Source organism: Sciurus vulgaris, assembly GCF_902686455.1.
Source record: "Sciurus vulgaris genome assembly, chromosome: 11".
NCBI classification, from domain to species: domain Eukaryota; kingdom Metazoa; phylum Chordata; class Mammalia; order Rodentia; family Sciuridae; genus Sciurus; species Sciurus vulgaris.
This window is the reverse complement of record NC_136472.1, coordinates 69338205-69358935: the sequence shown is the minus strand read 5'-3', so window position 1 is coordinate 69358935 and position 20731 is coordinate 69338205. Positions and strand designations below refer to the sequence as shown.

Here is a 20731-nt window from a genome sequence, read left to right as displayed (position 1 = left end):
TTTTGAGGTTATTGTGAATGGGATAGTTTTCCTATTTTTTCAGCAAATTCATTATTGAAGTATAGGAAAATGTTTGATTTATGAATGTTGATCTTTATCCTGCTACTTTACTTAATTTGTTTAGCAACTCTAGAAGTCTTCTGGTGGAGTTTTTGAGTCTTCTAAGCATAAGATCATGTCAGCAGCAAACAGAGATAATTTGAATTCTTCTTTTCCTATTTGTATCTCTTTAATTTCTATCTCTCCATTTAGTATATTGTGGGCCTTGGGTTTGTCATTTATGTAGTCTTTATAATGTTGAGGTAGGTTCCTTGTATCTCTAGTTTCTCTAGTTTTTTATACATAAGTGGGTTCTGAACTTTGTCAAATGCTTTTTCTGCATCTATTGAGGTGATCATGTGATTCTTATCCTTAACTTTATTTATGGGGTAAATTATATCTATTGATTTGCATATGTTGAACCAACCTTGCATCTCGGGATGAAACCCACTCAATCATGGTGCACTATCTTCTTAATGTGTTTTTGAATGTGGTTTGCCAATATTTTATTAGAAACTTTTTTTTCTGGGGGGGAGTACTGGGGATTGAACCTGGGGGCACTTAACCACTGAGCTGCATCCCTAGCCCTATTTTCTTTTTTATTTAGAGACAGGATCTCACTGTGTTATTTAATGCCTTCCATTTCTGAAGCTGGCTTTGAATGTTCAATCTTCCTGTCTCAGCCTCCCGAGCCAATGGGATTACAGGTGTGTGCCACCTGACTTTTTAAGAATTTTTGCATCTATGTTCATCAGGGATATCAGCCTGAAGTTTTCTTTCCATGATGTGTGTTTGTCTGGTTTTGGAATCAGGGTGATACTGACTTCATAGAATGAATAATTAGAGAAGAATTTCATGGAATAATTAGAGAAGAATTTGTGTTAGTTCTTCCTAAAATATCTGGTAAAACTTGGCTGAGACTCTACTAGTCCTGGGCCTTTCTTTGTTGAAATGTTTTAAATAGCTGACTTTGATTTCTTTACTTAATATTCATCAGTTTAGGGTTTCTACATCCCTATGATTCAGTTATGGTAGGTCATATGTCTCTAGAAATTTGTTAATATCTTCAAGAATTTCCAGTTTATTGGAGTATAAATTTTCAAAATAGTTTCTGATGATCCTCTCTGGATTTCAGTAGTGTCTGTGGTGATATTTTTCATCTATACTTTTTAAAATTTGGGTCTTTTCTTTCTTTTTGTTAGTTTAAGTGTTTATCAATCTTGTTTATACTTTCAAGAATCAACTCTTTATTTCTTTGATCCTTTGTATTGTTTTTTAATTTTCAATTTCATCAATTTTGGCTCTCAATTTAATTATTTCCTACCATCCACTGATTTTGGTGTTAGTTTATTCTTCTTTCTTCTAGGACCTTGAGGCATAATATTAGGGTTTTTTTTTGTTGTTGTTGTTATCTTTCTACTTTTTTTTAAATGTAGGAACCCAGTGCTATTAGTTTTCCTTTTAGAACTGCCTTTACTGTCTCAGAGATTTGGATATGTTGTATCATTATTCTCATTTGTTTCTAAGAATATTTTTACTTCTCCCCTTATTTCTTCTGCTTTCCATTTATCATTCAAAAGAGTATTATTTAATTTCCAGGTGTTAATTTCTTTTTAAAATTTTGTCAGTGATTTCTAATTTCATTCCATTCTGATTTGATAGGATACAAGGAATCATCTCTATTGTTTTGTATGTGGTATGAAATTTCAGAAGGAAGACGAAGGGTTACGGGATTGTAGGTCCTACAGTAGATGGTGGCCCTCTGCCATCTCTCTCCACATAATCTCCTGTTCATTTGTCTACCACAAGCTATTTAAATGTCTGGTGACCTCCAAAAGGGTTGAATGGAAGTTGCAAGAACTCTTAAATAATATGTCTTTGAATTCATACACATAACATTATTGTCAGTCATTTTTGCATATGCTCAACCATACTTGAAAAGATTGACAAAACATTCTACTGGCATGGCTTTAAGAGAGAAGACACTCTTATAGGTTGCTGGTGTTAGTGAAAAATTATATAATTTCTGTGGAGGGAATCTTCATTGGTACATTATAATTATACACAAGATAATTATGTATAAATATATTATGTATCTTATATATAATTCATACATAGTGGGATTCATTGTTAAATATTTGTACATACACACACTAAAACAATGTAATTTTTTCCATTTATTTATTTAATAAATGAAAAAAAATCTACAAATGCAGTTACATTTTGACCAAGGTAATCCTACTTCTAGTAATTAACCATGAGATTTATCAATGGAATTATCCAATTGAAGAAGTATGAAAAATAACAGAAAAATAAAATAAAAGAACCTCAGGTACTGGTGGAACAAAGTCAAAAGATCTAATGAATGTGAAGCTGGGGTCCAAAAAAGAAAGGATAGAGAAAAATGTGACAGGAAAAAAAGCTTAAGAAATAATTACTGAAAAATTTTAAATTTGGTAAAATTATAAATTTACATATTCAAAAAGCTCAGTGAATCTCAGAGGACAAAAACAAAGAAAGCTATGTATAGGTACATCACAATCACATTGAAAATTAAGATGAAGTGAAAATCAAACATAATCAAAGGAGTCAAGCATGAAATACAAATGTGTCCCAAATAATCATGACTCACATGTCTTCTACTAAGCAGTAAGCATGTGCATTTATATATGTTAGGCCAGAGAGCTAAGCATCATTATTCATGATGGTTAAAATCGAAACTTATGAAAATCTTGGGGATGAATATAATGTCAACATGATCCTTTTCAAGAAGAACAGAACTTTAAAAATCATTGATACATATTGCCAGCTCTTATATTTGTGTTAAAAATGGGCTTTAAATCTGTTTAAATAGGCATGTTGTAAGGCTAGTTTAGATGGAAAGGCTTTTATATCAGAGTATCTTAAGAGAAGCAAGACAGATAAGAATCAGGAGGAACAGAAAAAAGAGAGGACTAGCTTTAGAGACTCCATTCATTTGGGAAAAAATTGATAGTGGTGATGCGGCTGTGTCCCAGGAGAACCTGGTTTAAGTGCTTCCCTCAAGGAGAGAGGATGAACAACTCCTGGCTCCCAGTAAACTGAATTTTATTTCAGATCTGGTGTCTGTTCCTCAAGTCTCTATCTGAGACATCCGTGGGTGGGGCTGGCTTCAGAATTAAAGTAAGAACTAGACTGGTGTTTCGTCATGCAGGGCAGAGGTGACAGGAGTCTAGACTACTGAAATGGGTGGTCAAAAACCATGAAGACCAGAGGTGCAAATCTTCTTGGTTCTAGCAGATGTGGAAGGTGAGGTCTAGAAGCGAGGGTGAAAATACACTGGGTTAAGGGAGTTAGCTAAGCGTAAAAAGAAGCAACTCGATACATGGTAGTGAGTCCTAATGACCAGACTAGAGATGAGGAAACAGAAAGAATATTGACATAGACTATAGACTCCTTTTGGAAAGATGTGAAAGGAATCCTGAGAATGGCCTGTCCCAAGCCTGGCATTAGAGAGGACTTTGTGAAGGTAGCCAGGCATCTTGGCAGAGGTGAGAGGAAATCTAAGGAGCTGATTTTACGCCCCAGAAAGAAGAATCAGAGGTTTTAAGAGGAGGAACTGAAATGGGAGAAAAAAATATTAATGAGCCTAAGATATATCTTAGCGACTGAGCTAGAAATTCAAAGATACCCTTTGATTTAATATCCTCAGGAACCCATGAAGAGGGAATTTTATTATTTGCTTTCATTCATGCCACTGAAAGTGGGATGGATGGGGCCCTCTTTTCAGAAGGTGCACTCTGAGTCCATTTCCCTGGGACATTAGCTAAACCTAGTTGCTTACATGTCTACCATTCTCTCAAGTCATAAGCCCAGCGAGGACTCAAGTACATAGCAGAATGCCTGGAAAAAATAGTCATTGTTCAAAATATTCTTGCAGAAGGACTAAGCTAATGAAGAAAGAAAGGGGTGGTAGGAAGTAAATGATGAAGTTATATGATAATTTCCACCAGTAGAAGATTTTCCAAATATCAAGAGCTGTAACCCACCTTCCCTCCCAGAAATAATCTCTTTTTAAAATTTCAGTCATTCCAAGACTTAGTTCCCAAGGTATACGCACAAGGAGTGCCTCACCTCAGGCACACAGTTCTGGCCACTATTACCTCTTTAAGATCTCTTGACCTTCATCAAAAGTGAACAAACTCTGGTGAAGTCAGAGATTTCACATCTCATTTATATCAATTACTGGTTTGTGACAATTGGCAAATGATTACTGTTATGTGAGCCTCACTTTCTTTAAGTGTGAAATAGGAATAGTATCTAGTTCCTACCATGGATATCTACTACCTGCATGAAGAATATATGAAATATACTGTGCATAATATAGTACCTGGCATGAAGCAATTCTTAATAAATATTAGTTTAATTTTCCTGTGACTATATTACATCCAGATCCTTTTCATTCCTGGAACACCACTGATGTTTTAGGCTCCAGTGCCCATAGTCAATTAATGTTCCAATAAACATGCACAGGATTCCTTCAAAGCAAGAGTAATCATTTTAAACTATGACTTTGAGACATCTGATAATTGCCCCTCTGTGAAAGATAGGGTCTGAGGTGAAGCTGTGATAACAGATCCTTAACTGTTGGTGATTCCAAAGAATTGGATGGTGTTTGATGGCACAAAGGATTTTCAGGCAAAGGCAGTGAAGGGAGATTGGAGGGTAGATGTGGGTCATAAAAGAATAGAAATGGTACCTGGAAGAGTAGAAGAGATTCATAGGCCCAGGTACTCTCCTTAAGGAAAGGGATCAAATTTTGTTTTTCCAATTGGTCAGCTAGATCCTTGTGCATAGTAAGTACTTAAGAAGGCTGACTTAAAAGTCTCTCTTGATTTCAGACACCTTGTTAAAATATCCCATTACATCCTGAGTGCCAGCATCCAATGAGCATTCAATAAAATATGGGCAGTGATGGCAATCAATTTTTGGAAGTTGAGTCGTGTCTTCACAAACTATGTGCCACCCAGAACCTCAGAATGTGACATTATTTGAAAACAAGGTCTTTGCAGATGTAATTAATTAAAATGAGGTCATACTAGGTTAGGGTGGACCCTAAATCTAATGATTAGTGTCCTTATAAGGAGAGATTAGTGTCAGAGACACACAGAAAAGATCATGTGAAAATAGGCAGAGACTAGTATGAAGTTCCCATGAGCCCAGGAACACCAAGGTTGCCAGCAGCTACCAGAAGCTGGAAGAGACAAGGAAGGATGCTCCCCCAGAGCCTCAGAACAAAGGTGGTCCTACCAATACCTTGGTTTAGGACCTATAGCTTCCAGGAGCATGAGAGAAGAAATTTATTGTTTTAGATTCTACATAAACAGAAAAAAATCTTCCTTGTACAATCACCTTCACTGCCCTCTCTAACAGTTCCTATGCACTTGCCACTTAGCTTGAAATATTTCAGGAGCACACTGTGCATTGGTCTGTATGTTCACCTTTTTGTATACTGCTTCTCTTCTCTTCATTATTCACTTTAGAATAAACTACTAAATTTCAAGGTCAAGTTCAAGTTTCATCTTTTTATATTTTTCCCAGGCAGAAGTAATGATTTCCTCTGTATATTCCTAATCTTCTGTTGGTAAGTGAAATTTATAGAATAATGTTTCTTACTTTGATTAGTTGGAGATCATTCTAATTGGCCATCACTCTTTAAAGCAGAGATCATCTTTCACTTTTGCAGATTACTTCTTAGTTATGTATTCAAAGAAGATGGATGGCAATGGATATACCTACAGCTCCTAGCAACATCACAAAAATATTAAAGGAAATATGTATTTTCCTCTACCTGTGTAAATAGAAGTTGAAAGGTCTCCCTGTCTTTCCAGGTATGACCACCTTAAACCACACTGGCATCAGCTACACAGTCTTCCGCTTGGTGGGCATCCCTGGCCTAGAGGAACAGCACATGTGGATTTCCATTCCCTTCTTCATTTCCTATGTCACTGCACTGCTTGGTAACAGCCTGCTCATCTTCATTATCCTCACAGAGCGTAGTCTCCATGAACCCATGTACCTCTTTCTCTGCATGCTGTCTGGAGCAGACATTGTCCTCTCCACAGCCACGGTACCTCAGGCCTTGGCCATCTTCTGGTTCCATGCTGGGAAGATCTCCTTGGATTGCTGCATCACTCAGCTCTTCTTCATCCATTCCACCTTTATTTCTGAGTCAGGGATCTTGTTGGTGATGGCATTTGATCGCTATATTGCCATTTGTTACCCACTTAGATATACCACTATTCTTACAAATTCTCTTATTGGAAAAATTGGAGTGACTATCTTTCTGAGAAGTTATGGTACCATATTCCCTATAATATTTCTTCTGAAAAGATTGACTTTCTGCAAACATAATTTTATCCCACACACTTATTGTGAACACATTGGCTTGGCCAAATATGCTTGTAATGACATTCAAGTAAACATTTGGTATGGGTTTTCCATCCTAATGTCAACAGTAGTCTTAGATGTTATGCTAATTTTTGTTTCCTACGTGCTGATTCTTTGTGCCATCTTCTGCATGTCTTCCCAAAATGCTCGCCACAAAGCCCTCAACACATGCGGCTCTCACATCTGTGTCATCATCCTGTTTTATGGGCCTGGACTCTTCACAACGCTTACTCAGCGGTTTGGACGCCACATTCCACCTCATATCCATATCTTGCTGGCTAATGTCTGTATTCTGGCTCCACCTATGCTGAACCCCATCATTTATGGAATCAAGACCAAAAAAATCCAGGAGCAGGTTGTTCATATGTTTACAAAGCAGAAATAAATTTGGTTTTAAAACAGATTTGTTCAATTTGTCTGTGGAAATGGTGGATGGGACTGTTCTGCAGGGAACAGCTCAGGGAGTTCTGTGTCTGGAGGAAGTTCACTAGGGAGGCTGTAGGACTTACTCTTCCATTTTGTGAATAACCTGTGAGAGCAGAGCCATGTTTGACTGAGCTAAGTGCTTCTAGCACAGAGCCTGGGACAGGATGGGTGGGTTTTCAGAAGTCATATGTCTTTAATAACACTAGTGTAGTGTTCTGGTTTAGATATTAGGTGTCCCCAAAAGCTCATGTGTGAGAAAATGCAAGAAAGCTTAGAGGCGAAATAATTGGGTTACGAAAGCCTGGGCCTAGTCAGTTCTGGACCTAAATAGTAATTAATGAATGTATTAACTAGGTGGTAACTGTAGACGGGTAGGGTGTGGCTGGAGGAGGTGGGTTGCTGGGGGCATGCCTTTGGGGTATATATTTTGTCTCTGGTGAGCCTTAATTAGTCTTTTTCTGTTTTCCGAGTGTCATGTCTTGAGCTGGTTTCCTCCTCCATACCCTTCTGCCATGATGTTCTACCTCCAGTGTAGAGCAATAGAGTGGGCCCTCTATGGACTGAGACCTCTGAAACCGTGAACCCCAAATAAACTTTTCCTCTTCTACGTTGTTCTTGTCAGGTCTTTTGTTCATCGTGGTAAAAAAGCTGACTAAAACACACAGTCTCTGGAAATAGATGAAGTGACAACAGTGCTCTGACCTTGGAATTTGTTCAGCCACTCTGAACTCAGTTTCTCAAGCATTGAGACATTTTATGATATCCCTGAACAATCCCCCCCAAATTCTATTCCTTCATGTCCTTCATTCTAGCTAAGTAACTTTCGTAGAACTGGTTATTTCTAGGCCTTTCAGTTATTTCTTTTATATCCTATGAACATGAATTTCTGTAATAAGGGAATGTAAATGTATGAATCATACTTTTTTGTGCTACACAAATTTGTAGCACAATCCCTGAGGAACCTGTCTGGTCACTTTTGCATTGGGAAAAGTCTAATGTGGTTCCTGAAGGGTATAATGGGAGAATGTTAAGGAAGGGTAACTTCTCCAATATCAAGGTCAGAATTATTCTTCAGTGATCTCTCCATGAGGACATTCAAGGTATTTAGTCACCTAATTCATATGGCACAGCTTTCTCCTAACAAAGCGTCCTAGAGTGATCTAGATTGAGACACCCTCATATGCATGGCATCCACAACCTTTGTGTTAATTCTCTCTGCTTTTGCTGTAGCACTGAATGTCTCTGTGTGGGACCTAAGGGCCCACACTTAACCATTTTTATCTGGGGCCTGGTCATTAGTTTGGGTTTTTGTCTCTTCTATTCTTTCTATTAAAGTCTACTAAAGTTTCAGTGTCATTAATTTGTGTAAGGAGCAAGGTGCACTGTCTTTAGACTGAATTTCATTCAGCAGCAGTCTCTACCCTGTGAACGGGTAGTGTCCCTTTAGATTCCCAGCTTCTCACAGAAAAGGGGGAAGCAAACAATAGCAACGGCGGATACAAATAAATACAAAATAAATACCCAGAGCCTACCATGACACCTATAATACTAATTACCCCAAAACAGGAATGGTGAGGTCAGTCATTTCCAATAGCAAAAACAATCAGTAATCATGAACTAGATCTGATGTAAAAGTAAACATTTATAGCAGTAATAATTGCAACAACAAGAATGGTGGGGCAGGAGTTATATAAAGCAAATAGTTCTAAAAGATGCTAAAAGTACCATTCTGTAAGAGAAAAGAAAATGTGATAGGAAAGTAGAAGAGAATTTAGAATGTTTAAAATGTGAACGAACAGAGGGAATTCAGAAGAGATGTACCAAGTGATGGTTATGAAGGAGAATAAAAATAGGAAAAATAAAGTAGAAAAAGAAAATGAGAGAATTTGCTATTAGAAGAAGGAAGGAAAGAAAGAGAAACAAAAAGAAAACAAAAATAATCAAACCCCAAACCCTAACCCTCAAATGACAAGGTAAAGGAGAAAAACTACATTAAAAAATTGTTGAAAATGAGAATTTACATCTATACCAGTGTTTATTTCAGCATAATTCGTAAAAACCAAGTTATGGAAGCAGCCTAAGTATCCATCAATAAATGAATGGAAAAAGAATATGTGTTATGTATACACAATGGAATTTTATTCAGTTATAAAGAAAATGAAATGATATTATTTGCTGGTAAATTGATAGAAGTGGAGAACATTATTTTGAAGTGAAATAAGCCAGACTCTGAAAATCAGAAGCTGAATGTCTTCTTTCATATGCAAAAGTGTGAGAGAAAAAAGGACTAAAACATGGATCTCAAGAAAGTAGGTGGGAGAGCAGGAGAGGAAGGAGATGGAGCAGGAGGGTGGAGGGGAGGGAGAGAGGAAGTCCTGTAGAATAACACTTAACAAATTATGCCATGTGCATGTATGAATATATCACAATCCCACTTTTATGTCTAATTTTAATGTCCCAGTTAAAAAAATAGAAGGGAAATCTCACCATTGTGTACATTCACAAGAAATTTAAAAAAATAAACAAGTCTTTACAGATCTGATACATGACATTTATAAGCTGGCAGTTCTTTCTGTAAGAAATATTGATATCAAACAGGCTATGTTAGACTCTTCAGTCAAGTAGAAGGGAAAATTATGGTCCAATGTCCTTCATGAGCACAGATGCAAAGAACATAAATAAATACAAGCAGATCAAGCTCAGTTATAGGTAAAAATGGTTAAAACATCATTATTAAGTAGGGTTCATTCTAAGAATGCAAAGTTGATTTAACATACTAAATTTCATCAGCATAATGTACCACATCATCAGATTACATAATCATCTCAATGGATGCAAAAGAAGCATTTAATAAAATTCAGTACCCATTCATCATAAAAAGAGAAATTCCTTATAAAAGTATAACTTCCTTAAGAGTGTCAACAACAACAACAACAACAAAAGGTCTGTGAGTAGTGGCAATTTTGTTTTTTCTTTCTCTATTCTTTTCCTTAATTGTTTGTTCTATTTAGTTATACATGACAGCAGAATGCATTTTGGTTCATTGTTCACAAATGGAGTATAACTTTTCATTTCTCTGGTTGTACACAATGTAGAATCACACCATTCGTGTAATCATACAAGTACATAGGGTAATCATGTTTGTCTCATTTACTATCTTTCCTTCCCCCCTGCTCCTTCCCCTCCCCTCCCCTCATTTCCCTCTACACAATCCCAAGTTCCTCCATTCTTCCCTTACCACCACCCCATCTTTCCATTATGTACCAACATGTACTTATCAGAGAAAATATTTGGCCTTTGGTTTTTGGGGTTGGCTTATTTCACTTAGCTTGATATTCTCCAACTCCATCCATTTAACTGAAAATGCCATAATTTTATTCTTCTTTATGGCTGAATGATATTCCATTGTGTATATATACCAGAGTTTCTTTATCCATTCATCCATTGAAGGGCATCTAGGTTGGTTCCACACCTATTTCACTTGCTTACTTTCTAGTACAATCTTGAATAAAACTAATAGGGGGCAATTTTATTTCATTTCTAATCTCAGGGGGGAAAGAGCTCAGTATTTCTCTATTAAATGATAATGTTTATTTTGTTTCAATGATGGACCACACATATTATATTGCTCCTGTGTGATTTTGTGGCCATTTTAGTTCATATAAATACATTCTATGATGTTTGCACATAGTGAAATTATCTAATGATGCATTTTTAAAAGTATATCCCGGGGGAGAACGAGCAGCGAGCTGGAGCGCCGAGCGCCAGTGAGGGAGCCCAGCCGTCCACCGCCGCCTCCCCTCCGGGAGCAGGAGCCCCGGCCCCTCCCTCGTCGTCACGCCGCGAGGGTAGCGCGATTGAGCGAGCGCCGGGAGGAGGCGGCCGGACCGAGCGGGCGCCCGCGCGTGGCGTGAGGGGAAGCCGCCTGCCCGCCCCCTTCGCCTTCCCTTCTCTCCCCCTCCCCGCTCCCGCCCCCGACCGCGGAGCAGCACCGTGTCGGCGCCGGCGGCCAAAGTCAGTAAAAAGGAGCTCAACTCCAACCATGACGGGGCCGACGAGACCTCAGAAAAAGAACAACAAGAAGCAATTGAACATGTTGATGAAGTACAAAATGAAATAGACAGACTTAATGAACAAGCCAGTGAGGAGATATTGAAAGTAGAACAGAAATGTAACCAACTCCGCCAACCATTTTTTCAGAAGAGGTCAGAATTGATCGCCAAAATCCCAAATTTTTGGGTAACAACATTTGTCAACCATCCACAAGTGTCTGCACTGCTTGGGGAGGAAGATGAAGAGGCGCTGCATTATTTGACCAGAGTTGAAGTGACAGAACTTGAAGATATCAAATCAGGTTACAGAATAGATTTTTATTTTGATGAAAATCCTTACTTCGAAAATAAAGTTCTCTCCAAAGATTTTCATCTGAATGAGAGTGGTGATCCATCTTCAAAGTCCACTGAAATCAAATGGAAATCTGGAAAGGATTTGACGAAACGTTCAAGTCAAACGCAGAATAAAGCCAGCAGGAAGAGGCAGCATGAGGAACCAGAGAGCTTCTTTACCTGGTTCACTGACCATTCTGATGCAGGTGCAGATGAATTAGGAGAGGTCATCAAAGACGATATTTGGCCAAATCCATTGCAGTACTACTTGGTTCCTGATATGGATGATGAAGAAGGGGAAGGAGAAGAAGATGATGATGATGATGAAGAAGAAGAAGGATTGGAAGATATTGATGAAGAAGGGGATGAGGATGAAGGTGAAGAGGATGAAGATGATGACGAAGGGGAGGAAGGAGAGGAGGATGAAGGAGAAGATGACTAATTGAACACTGATGGATTCCAACCTTTATTTTTTTTCTTTGTTGTTTTCTTTTTCTTTCCTTTTTTTTTTTTTTTTTTTCTTTTAATTCAGTCCCTGGGAGCAAGTTGCAGTCTTTTTTTTTTTTTTTTCCCCCCTTCCTTTCTTTTCCCCCCTCCTCCCCTTGTGCTCAGTCACCCTGTTCTTGAGGTCTCTTTTCTCAAACCATGGTTCTCAACTTATTTTGGGGGGAAGTACCTTGAGCAGAGTATAATGGGAAAAGAATCTACACCCTTCTGTTCTGAATTCATTTTTATCCCTTCCTGTCTCAAAACAAACTGTATGGAATCAACACCACCGTGCTCTGTGGGAAAAAAGAAAAACCTTCTGCTCCCTTCACTCTGCTGGAAGCTGGAGGGTGCTAGGCCCCTGTGCAGTAGTGCATAGAATTCTAGCTTTTTTCCTCCTTTCTCTGTATATTGGGCTCAGAGATTACACTGTGTCTCTATGTGAATATGGACAGTTAGCAATTACCAACATGTATCTGTCTACTTTTTCTTGTTTAAAAAAAGAAAAAAAAAAACTTAAAAAAATGGGGTTATAGAAGGTCAGCAAAGGGTGGGTTTGAGATGTTTGGGTGGGTTAAGTGGGCATTTTGACAACATGGCTTCTCCTTTGGCCTGTTTAATTGTGATGTTTAACGGACATCCTTGCAGTTTAAGATGACACTTTTAAAATAAAATTCTCTCCTAATGATGACTTGAGCCCTGCCACTCGATGGGAGAATCAGCAGAACCTGTAGGATCTTATTTGGAATTGACATTCTCTATTGTAATTTTGTTTGTTTATTTTTAAATTTTCTTTTTTGTTTTCACTGGAAAGGAAAGATGATGCTCAGTTTTAAACGTTAAAACTGTACAAGTTGCTTTGTTACAATAAAACTAAATGTGTACACGCACACACACACACACACACACACACAAAGTATATCCCCATCATTAAGGAACACATGACTGTATACATCACCAGGATGACTGAAACTAAAAAGACTGTTACTACCAAGAACTGGTGAAGATGGAGCAACAGGTCTCTCATGTGCTGCTGGTGGGAATTTGACAGCACCACCTAAGGCTGAACATACTTACATTCTATGACTCAGCAATCTACTCTTGTTTAATGGAAATGTACACAATCTAGTCCTTAAAACATATACAAGAGTGTTTGTAGTAATGGTATTTTTTTTTTTTTTTTGCTTTTTATACCACTTTATTCCAACCTGAGCACCTCAATATAAAACTAAACACTGGTGAACTGTTTTCCTCACTAATCTGAATTACTGTAAAATGTACAAGTTCTGCTAGCAGTCCAACACTTAAATAGATTAAATCATCTGACACATGGTAGATTTCATATAATGAAAAGACCTAAAATAATTAGTGCAATATACTGAACTGATCAAAATAAAATGGACTTTGAAAAACAAGTTTGCAAGATTGTTACTAACATTGCAATATTTATGTTACAAATTACAGGTACATTGTTTATTACGGTTCTAGCCATGAGGAACAACTGAAGCCCCTTTCTTTCAAAGGAGGAAGAAATAATTAGCTGTTTTAGTAACTGTACATTTTGTATACTTTTAAGCAACTCTTAAATATTACAGAAAAATAATAAACATATGGAGACAGTGCAGTACCCTATTTACAGTACAGCTGGAAATCAAATTTAAAGTAATCAAGTTTGAATGTACATAATTGTTAGTGCACTGACTACATGTCCAAAGGGAACAAAAGCCCCCTCCCTACCCCCAAACAAGACCTATATAATGGCCAGCAGTGATTAAATAGAAATCACAGACACCTGGTTTGTTTCATTTTTGTTGAAGAGCTCACATGACGGGAACACTATTTATTAAACTGCATTTATCAGTTTTTATACTCTTAAAACAAGATGGAGATACATCTGCTTTTTTTACCCCATTTAAAAAAATAATGGGACTGGCTATAATTTCAGTGCCACTAATTTCTTTTTTTCTTCCTGGACATGTGGGATGGTTTTTTTGTGGTTAATTTATTATTAAAATGTGGAATGTACATTTTAGATAAAAGAAATTATTTGCCTGAATATTGCAGCTAAGCAAAACATCTGGAGAATCCTATACATGTTTTTCAAAAGCCCAAATTAATCATTTTCAAATCTTTTCCATAGATGACTACTGTTCCAGTTTGGAGAAACTGGATGGTTAGTTGTGGATCCAGTCATTTGTCTTTATCCCTAATGATGAGATATGATTCCCTCATAACTTTCCAATGAAACACGTATACACATAGTTCTCATCTTCCCTTTCTATTGCTGTAACATTAGTTGGAGGGATACATGCATGTTATTAAAAATTAAGTTCAAAACACGTAAAATAATTCTGTATTAGAAACTTGACTCTATCATAAGTCTCTTCTTTTTGGAAGTCATACTGGGCCGGTTAAATGCTCCAATCCGCTGTTAACAACATTTAGGAAGCAGAATATTCCAGCTAGTTCAAACTGGAGGTTTAGTTACTACAACACTGACTCCTGGTTGGTTGTGTAGGTTCGGTAAGGTCTACTCCTCTTCCTCTAGCAGAATTTGCTCCTGGATTCTGTGGTTCATTCTTTGGCAACTTTTTAGCTATTGCCATGAATATTTCATTTACATTCATTGCTGTTTTAGCTGATGTCTCCATGAATAATAAACTGTTGTCATCTGCATAGGACTGTGCTTCCTGGAAGTCTACAGCTCTTTTATTTGCTAGATCAGCCTTGTTTCCTGATAAAGCTATTACAATGTTAGGACTTGCTTGCCTCTGAAGTTCTTTAACCCAGTTTTTGGCTCTTGCAAAGGATTCCTCATTAGTGATATCATATACAACTACAGCTGCTTGTGTCCTCTGTAGTACATTGGTGCTAGACTGTGGTATCGTTCTTGACCAGCTGTATCCCATATTTCAAACTTTACTGTTGTGTCATCAAGACACACGGTTTGGGTCAGAAAAGCAGCCCCAATAGTACTTTCTTGAAATTCATGAAATTGGCCTTTCACGAAACGAAGCACTAGGCTTGATTTGCCAACAGCAGACTCTCCCAGAAGTACTAGTTTGAACTGGCATATTTTATTTCCAGTGTTTGGCCCATTTGGTCTTGTTGCTCCTCGATTAGCCATGTCCAAATTTGAAAGAAGTTTCTAATTTCAGACTTCTAAATGCACTTCCAGGATGCAAAGTGTCAATTTATTTTTCTTTCTAGAGGTAATGAAACCTGAGACCGCGCCATGCGGGGCCGCAACTTCCTCGTGGTAAGGCCCAGGCGTGGCCCGAAGGACGAATAAGGCTGTGGCTGCCGTGGCGTCTCCTCCTCGAGCCGCTCCCCTTACACTGGACGGTGAGGAGCTGGAGCCGTGGTGCCGCCCCTGTCGGGCTCCGTCTCCCTGTGGTAATGGTATTTTAATAGCCTGAATTAGATATAACTTTGGCAATAGAATTATTGGGAAATCATGGCACATTCCCTAAATGTAATAGGATTTAGAAGTGCAGATGAACAAATGATTGCTACACACAATAACATGGATAATTTTCACGAACATTATGTTGAATGAAATACAGCATGTACACAAAAGGAGCTTACTGAATGATTATATTCATGCAGAATTCAAAGTCAGGTTGGAAGCAAGATAGTGATTGCCTTTTGGAGCACAGTGAATAATGGGAATACACACAGTGCTCTTTGGGTGCTGCCAAAGTCAATTACCTTTTGGTTGGTTATATGAATATGTACACTTTGTGAAAATTATTGAGTTTTACACATTTAATGTATCTTTTTTGTACTTGTATAAAAAGTTTAAATAAAAAGGAATATTAAACCCATAAAAATAAATAAAAATATCTGTGTTAAAAAATTAAAATATGCAGACAAAAAATAGAAGGAAGACAAGTTTTGTAGATGAATGGGATCAATGGAGGGAGGAATAGAGGGAAAGAGGAAGTATGTGGGAATAAAATTGATCAAATTTTGTTATGTGCATATATGAATCTGTCACAATGAACCCAACTATTATGTATAATTATAATTCACCAACAAAAATATTAAAAAAGTGAACTGAGTGGGAATGAAGAATTCAACATCAATATGAAAAGATTATATTTTTAAATATTAGCAAAAATCCTGAAACTTAAGAAAAATATTATCTACCCAAAAGTTTGCATGAAATTTTCAATAAAAACAGATATGACAAAATTTGTCTGAAACAGACAAAACACAAAATACCATTATTAAGAATGAGACACTTACACAATGAAAACTATAAAACACTGTTGAGATAATTTTTAAAAAAGCTTAAGTAAATGGGGAGATATGCTGTATTCATGGATGGGAGGTCTCAACATTATTCAGCTACTAATTATGCCCCAAATTATCTATAGACTTGATACAATCTCAGTTGATCCTATAAAACTTTCTTTAAAAATTAAAAAAAAAAATTGATTCAAAAGCTTATATGGAAGGGTCAAGCACCCAACACATCCAGACAATTTAGAAAAAGAAGGACAAATTTATAAGTTTAATATTACTTGGTTATGACTTGTTATAAAGTCACAATAACCAGACGGTGTGTCACTAAGTTAAAAAAAGACTAATCAATGAAAAGAATAGAGAGTTCATCCAGATGCTCACATACATATAGGGACAAATTTTTTTTTTTTGTTAAAGGTTCAAAGCAATTTATTACATGAACTTCAGCACATTAAGTAGAGAAAGACTTCACCAAAATAAAAATGTTCTGTTTTTAAAAATATACTGTTAGGAGAATGAAAAGATACGGACTGAAAAGCATTTGAAAATTATATTATTTACAAAGGACTTGTATTTAGGATATATACAGAAATCTCAAAGATTAATAATAAGAAAACAATAAAAAAAAAACTAAAGAAAAATGGAACTTTCAGTTTCAGACAAGATGGAGTAGATGTATTGCCCCTTAATTATCCCACTAGTTAACAAACCTCTGGGTGTGTGTGTGTATTTGAAACTTGGAGAGAAGTTGGTTAAGAACCTTGAGACTTCAGTAATGACATGATGATAGGTTCTAGCAAGACAAAGATGTTTTCAACAAATCTGTGCTACACCAGTCAAATAATACCATGGCCCATGTTTCTTCCCTTGCCCCATCAGCAGAGCCCATGTGGGGAACTTGGACCTCTACTCCTGCCCAGCAGTAATGAGATGATCCTTACTGTCCCCACAGTGTCCTCAGAGGCCAAGTGGATAACCTGGATTCCTATCACCTCTTGCTAAAGTAGAAGACTGAAATAATACCCAGATTCTGATAGCCTAATACATCAATTGTCTAGGGAACAGTCAAAATCACAAATCTTGAAAAAACTAGGAAAATCTTAACCTGAATAAGGAAGTATTATGGATGCTGACACCAAAATACACAGATGTTGGAATCAAAAGGATTTTAAAGCAGTCATTGCAAAACTGCTTTAACAGTAATTATGAACACACTTGGAACACATGAAAAATATCTTTGGAAGAGAAATAGAAAATAAAGAGAGCCAGGTAGAAGTTTTAGAAGTATACATATATAAATCACTGACTGCATTCAATAGAACAAGCAAGATGACAGAGGAAAGGATAGAGAACTGTAAGACAGATCAATAGAAATGATCCAACATGAACAACAGAGCGAAGAGACTGAAGACAAGGACATATGGGATAATAAGCCATTTAATAATCATATCATGGAGTTAAAGAAGGAGAAGAAAAAGAGCAGGGGATGGAAAACTACTCAAAGAAATAATGGTTGAAAATGTCTCAAATTCGGCAAAAGACATATCTACAGGTTGAAAAAGTCAAGAAACACCACGGAAGATAAACCCATCAAAATATACACCAATAAATAATCAAATTATTAAAATGATATTCTCAGCAATCAAACTTCTCAAAACTAAAGATAAAGAAAAAATTCTTGAAATCAGGGAAACAATGCATTTCCTAGAGGAGAAGTGATTCAGATGGCAGTAGATTTCTTATCAGAGGGAAGTTATACCACATTTTTCCAGTGGCATAAAATAAGAAATGTTAACCAGGAATTCTATTTCCATTGGAAAAATCCTTTAGGTATTAAAGTAAAAGACGTTGTCTTTTAGGAATAAGACATTTGTTATCATCAGTATTCCTTTAAAAGGATAGTGAAAGGAAGTTATTTCAACAGAAATATAATGATAAAAGAAAACAATATCAGAAATGAAGAAAGAATAATGAAAATGGTAAAATTATGGGTAACCATAATTACAATTTTTTTTTGGTACTGGGGAGTGAACCCAGGGGTGCTCAACTACTGAGCCACATCCCCAGTCCTTTTTTGTATTTCATTTAGAGACAGGGTCTCACCGAGTTGCTTAGGGCCTCTCTACTTGCTGAGGCTGACTTTGAACTCGAGACCCTCCTGCCTCAGCCTCCTGAACTGCTGGGATTACAGGCATGTGCCACCACACCAGGCTCATGTGATAATACTGATTGTTTTAGTTCAAAATGTATGTTGAGAAAATATTTATGAAATAGGGAAAGATAGAAGGACCTTAATGGAGATAGGAATATGTTTCAATTGATCCACAGCTAAGTGCCAGATTGTTGGATCCTAAGGAACTATTCCAAGAGTTACACAAACTGTATATGAAGACCATCTCTTGATGTGGGAAGCTGAAGGGAGGAAAAGTTCATCTAGTGGTTTCTGTCTCCACTTGGTCATGGTTTACTCAGGAGTATTTACTCTCCAGGCACTTGTGGGAGGAATGTGTGTGAATACAGAGGAGAGTCCTAGACAACCCTCTCACCCGAAGACCTGAGCCAGAAGGTGGAGCAGTGCAGCCTGGGCGTGAGGTGAGGGGCTTTCAAGTTCACCTGTGTGAAGTCACTTGGGGTTCATGAAGAGCTCTTTATAGACTAACTTCCTTCAGGGGTGGTTTTTAGAGAGGAATAAAAAGGATCAGAGGCCACAGCTCCTCTGACTAAAAAGTACCATGTGGAGGATTCTGGAACTGAAGAATGGACGTTACCAGGACAGAACACTTCCCTAACCCCAGGTGTTTACAGTGAGCTGGAGTTGGACAAGGTGGAGGAGAGGAAATCATACAGATTGTTCATGTGGCAAAAATCTACTGAATTTCAACCGACTGGGTTGTAGTATCAGACATTATGAACCAACAAGAGTCAATAATTACAAACTCTGATAAGTGCTCTGAAAGAAAGGAAGTTGCTGCAGAGACATACAATCACAACCAGGGCAATCTATCTATTGGTTTCAGTTAGTGAGAGCCTTTCCAAGAGGTCATTTTCAAAATGGGACAAGAGGATGCAGCACATGGAGAGAGAGGGAGAGGGAGAGGGGGAGAGGGGGAGAGGAGGAGAGGGGGAGAGAGGGAGAGAGGGAGAGGGGGAGAGGAAGAGAAAGAGAGAATGGAATGATTGGGGAAGAGTATGATGGGCAGTGGGTAGAGCGCAAACAATGGCCCTGAAGAGGAGAGAGTTTTGGATGGTGAAGAACTGATAGGAGGCTAAGGTGACTGTAGAATATAATGGAATTTGGACAAAATCTATTATAATTGTGGAAATCTGCATTTGGTCTGGGGAATTGTGTGTTCCATCAAAAGTATAATCTTTGCCCTCCTTAAATGAGTTTATGAAACAACATGTATCCCATTTGTTTACAATAAAAAAAATGAGTATATGAGAAAACTAAAATTATTTTACAAAAAAGGATAAAAATGTGTTAATAATCTCATAATGTCTTCCAGAATGATATGTATTAAGAAGGATTTAAGTATTAATTTTATACATTTACTGAAGATGAAATTTTTCACTTCATTTTGTATAGCATTTTTAATTACTTGGTATCTTTCCTTCCATAATGCTTATGTGTTGTTTCTATAATCAGACTACTATAATCAGGATTCAAAGGAAGAAAAGAATATGAAGGAAAGTGGAATACAAAATTATCAAACTTGGTGATGGTGTATTTTACATGGAACATCAAATGGCTAATTGCAGTCCTCATCAACGGAAGGAAAGAGCATTTTCATAGCCATTACCATTCACATGTTGCCATAAAAAGCCATGAAAGTCACATATATACCTTTAGTGAAAGACTTCAAACTAAATTTTTTTTCAGCAGCACCTGCATAAGTTGCATTTTAAATTTTTTGTTAATTATGAGGAAATACATTCTAAGAATAGATACCTGTGAAAATAAAATATAAGGGATGGGGTATAGCTTGGTGGTAGAGTGCTTGCCTAGCATATACGAAACCTGGAGTTCCATCCTCAGTACTTAGAGGAAAAAAAAAGTGCACATGGATTTTAAATAATGGAATATTGATTAAAGTAGGTCTAACACTTCTTGAAAGAGGCCTAGGGATTTCTCAGGAAAGATTATTTCATTGGTAATAAGAGCTTCTAGTATGTACGGAAAGCCACACATTTGCACATATAAAATTTGAGAATGGAGATAAAATAACCAGGGAGGCAATAGAGGACCAGGTGTCAGGAGAAAAATGGGGTAGGAAGTAGATATAATGACTTGGGCCACATGGGATTGTGGGTAAATTGGTAGAGTCCGAACCCTAGGGAACTGGTTCCCTGGAATTAAAGGGACTTCCTGAGGACTCTTGAAGATAATCACTATACAGAGTTTGATATTCAACTATCTAGGCTTCCTACACTCACTGATTCCCTTTCTGCTTTAAAAGACTTGGTCTGAGGCTGATGACTGATTTTGTCATCTGTGAGGTGAAATTCTAGGAACAGGGGCAAGCAGGGTTAGAAATTGGTGCTCCTCCCAGGCCCAAGGTAAGGGAATTCATTTAGAATCCTAAGAGCACCAGGATCTTGGTTGGAGTCTTATGAATAGATGGGAGAAAAGAACAATGACCAAAATTTGGACTGATGGTTCATAATAGGAGGCAGTTCCCAGAGGACTTTTAAGTCTTATGACAACTTCTACGCCA

The 20731-nt window shown here is 37.3% G+C and overlaps 2 protein-coding genes and 1 pseudogene across 3 annotated transcripts; 2 read left to right on the top strand and 1 right to left on the bottom strand.

Moving 5' to 3' along the window:
* Positions 1-5911: 5911 nt before the first annotated feature.
* LOC306640514 (olfactory receptor 52B4-like) lies at positions 5912-6853 on the top strand (the record flags this gene model as incomplete). The annotated part of the gene is made up of 1 exon (XM_079104799.1): positions 5912-6853. The coding sequence occupies one exon, from the start codon at positions 5912-5914 to the stop codon at positions 6851-6853; it is 942 nt and encodes a 313-aa protein (XP_078960925.1).
* A 3905-nt stretch (positions 6854-10758) lies between these two features.
* On the top strand, positions 10759-12652 carry LOC306638558 (protein SET-like; the record flags this gene model as incomplete). Its single annotated transcript, XM_079101780.1, has 1 exon — positions 10759-12652. A coding segment is annotated over one exon (963 nt), but the record flags the coding sequence as incomplete, so codon positions are not given.
* Positions 12653-13351: 699 nt separating this feature from the next.
* LOC306640537 (ras-related protein Rab-5A-like) lies at positions 13352-15150 on the bottom strand (annotated as a pseudogene). The gene has a single exon. The product of its transcript is annotated as a ras-related protein Rab-5A-like (transcript).
* Between the last annotated feature and the right edge of the window lie 5581 nt (positions 15151-20731).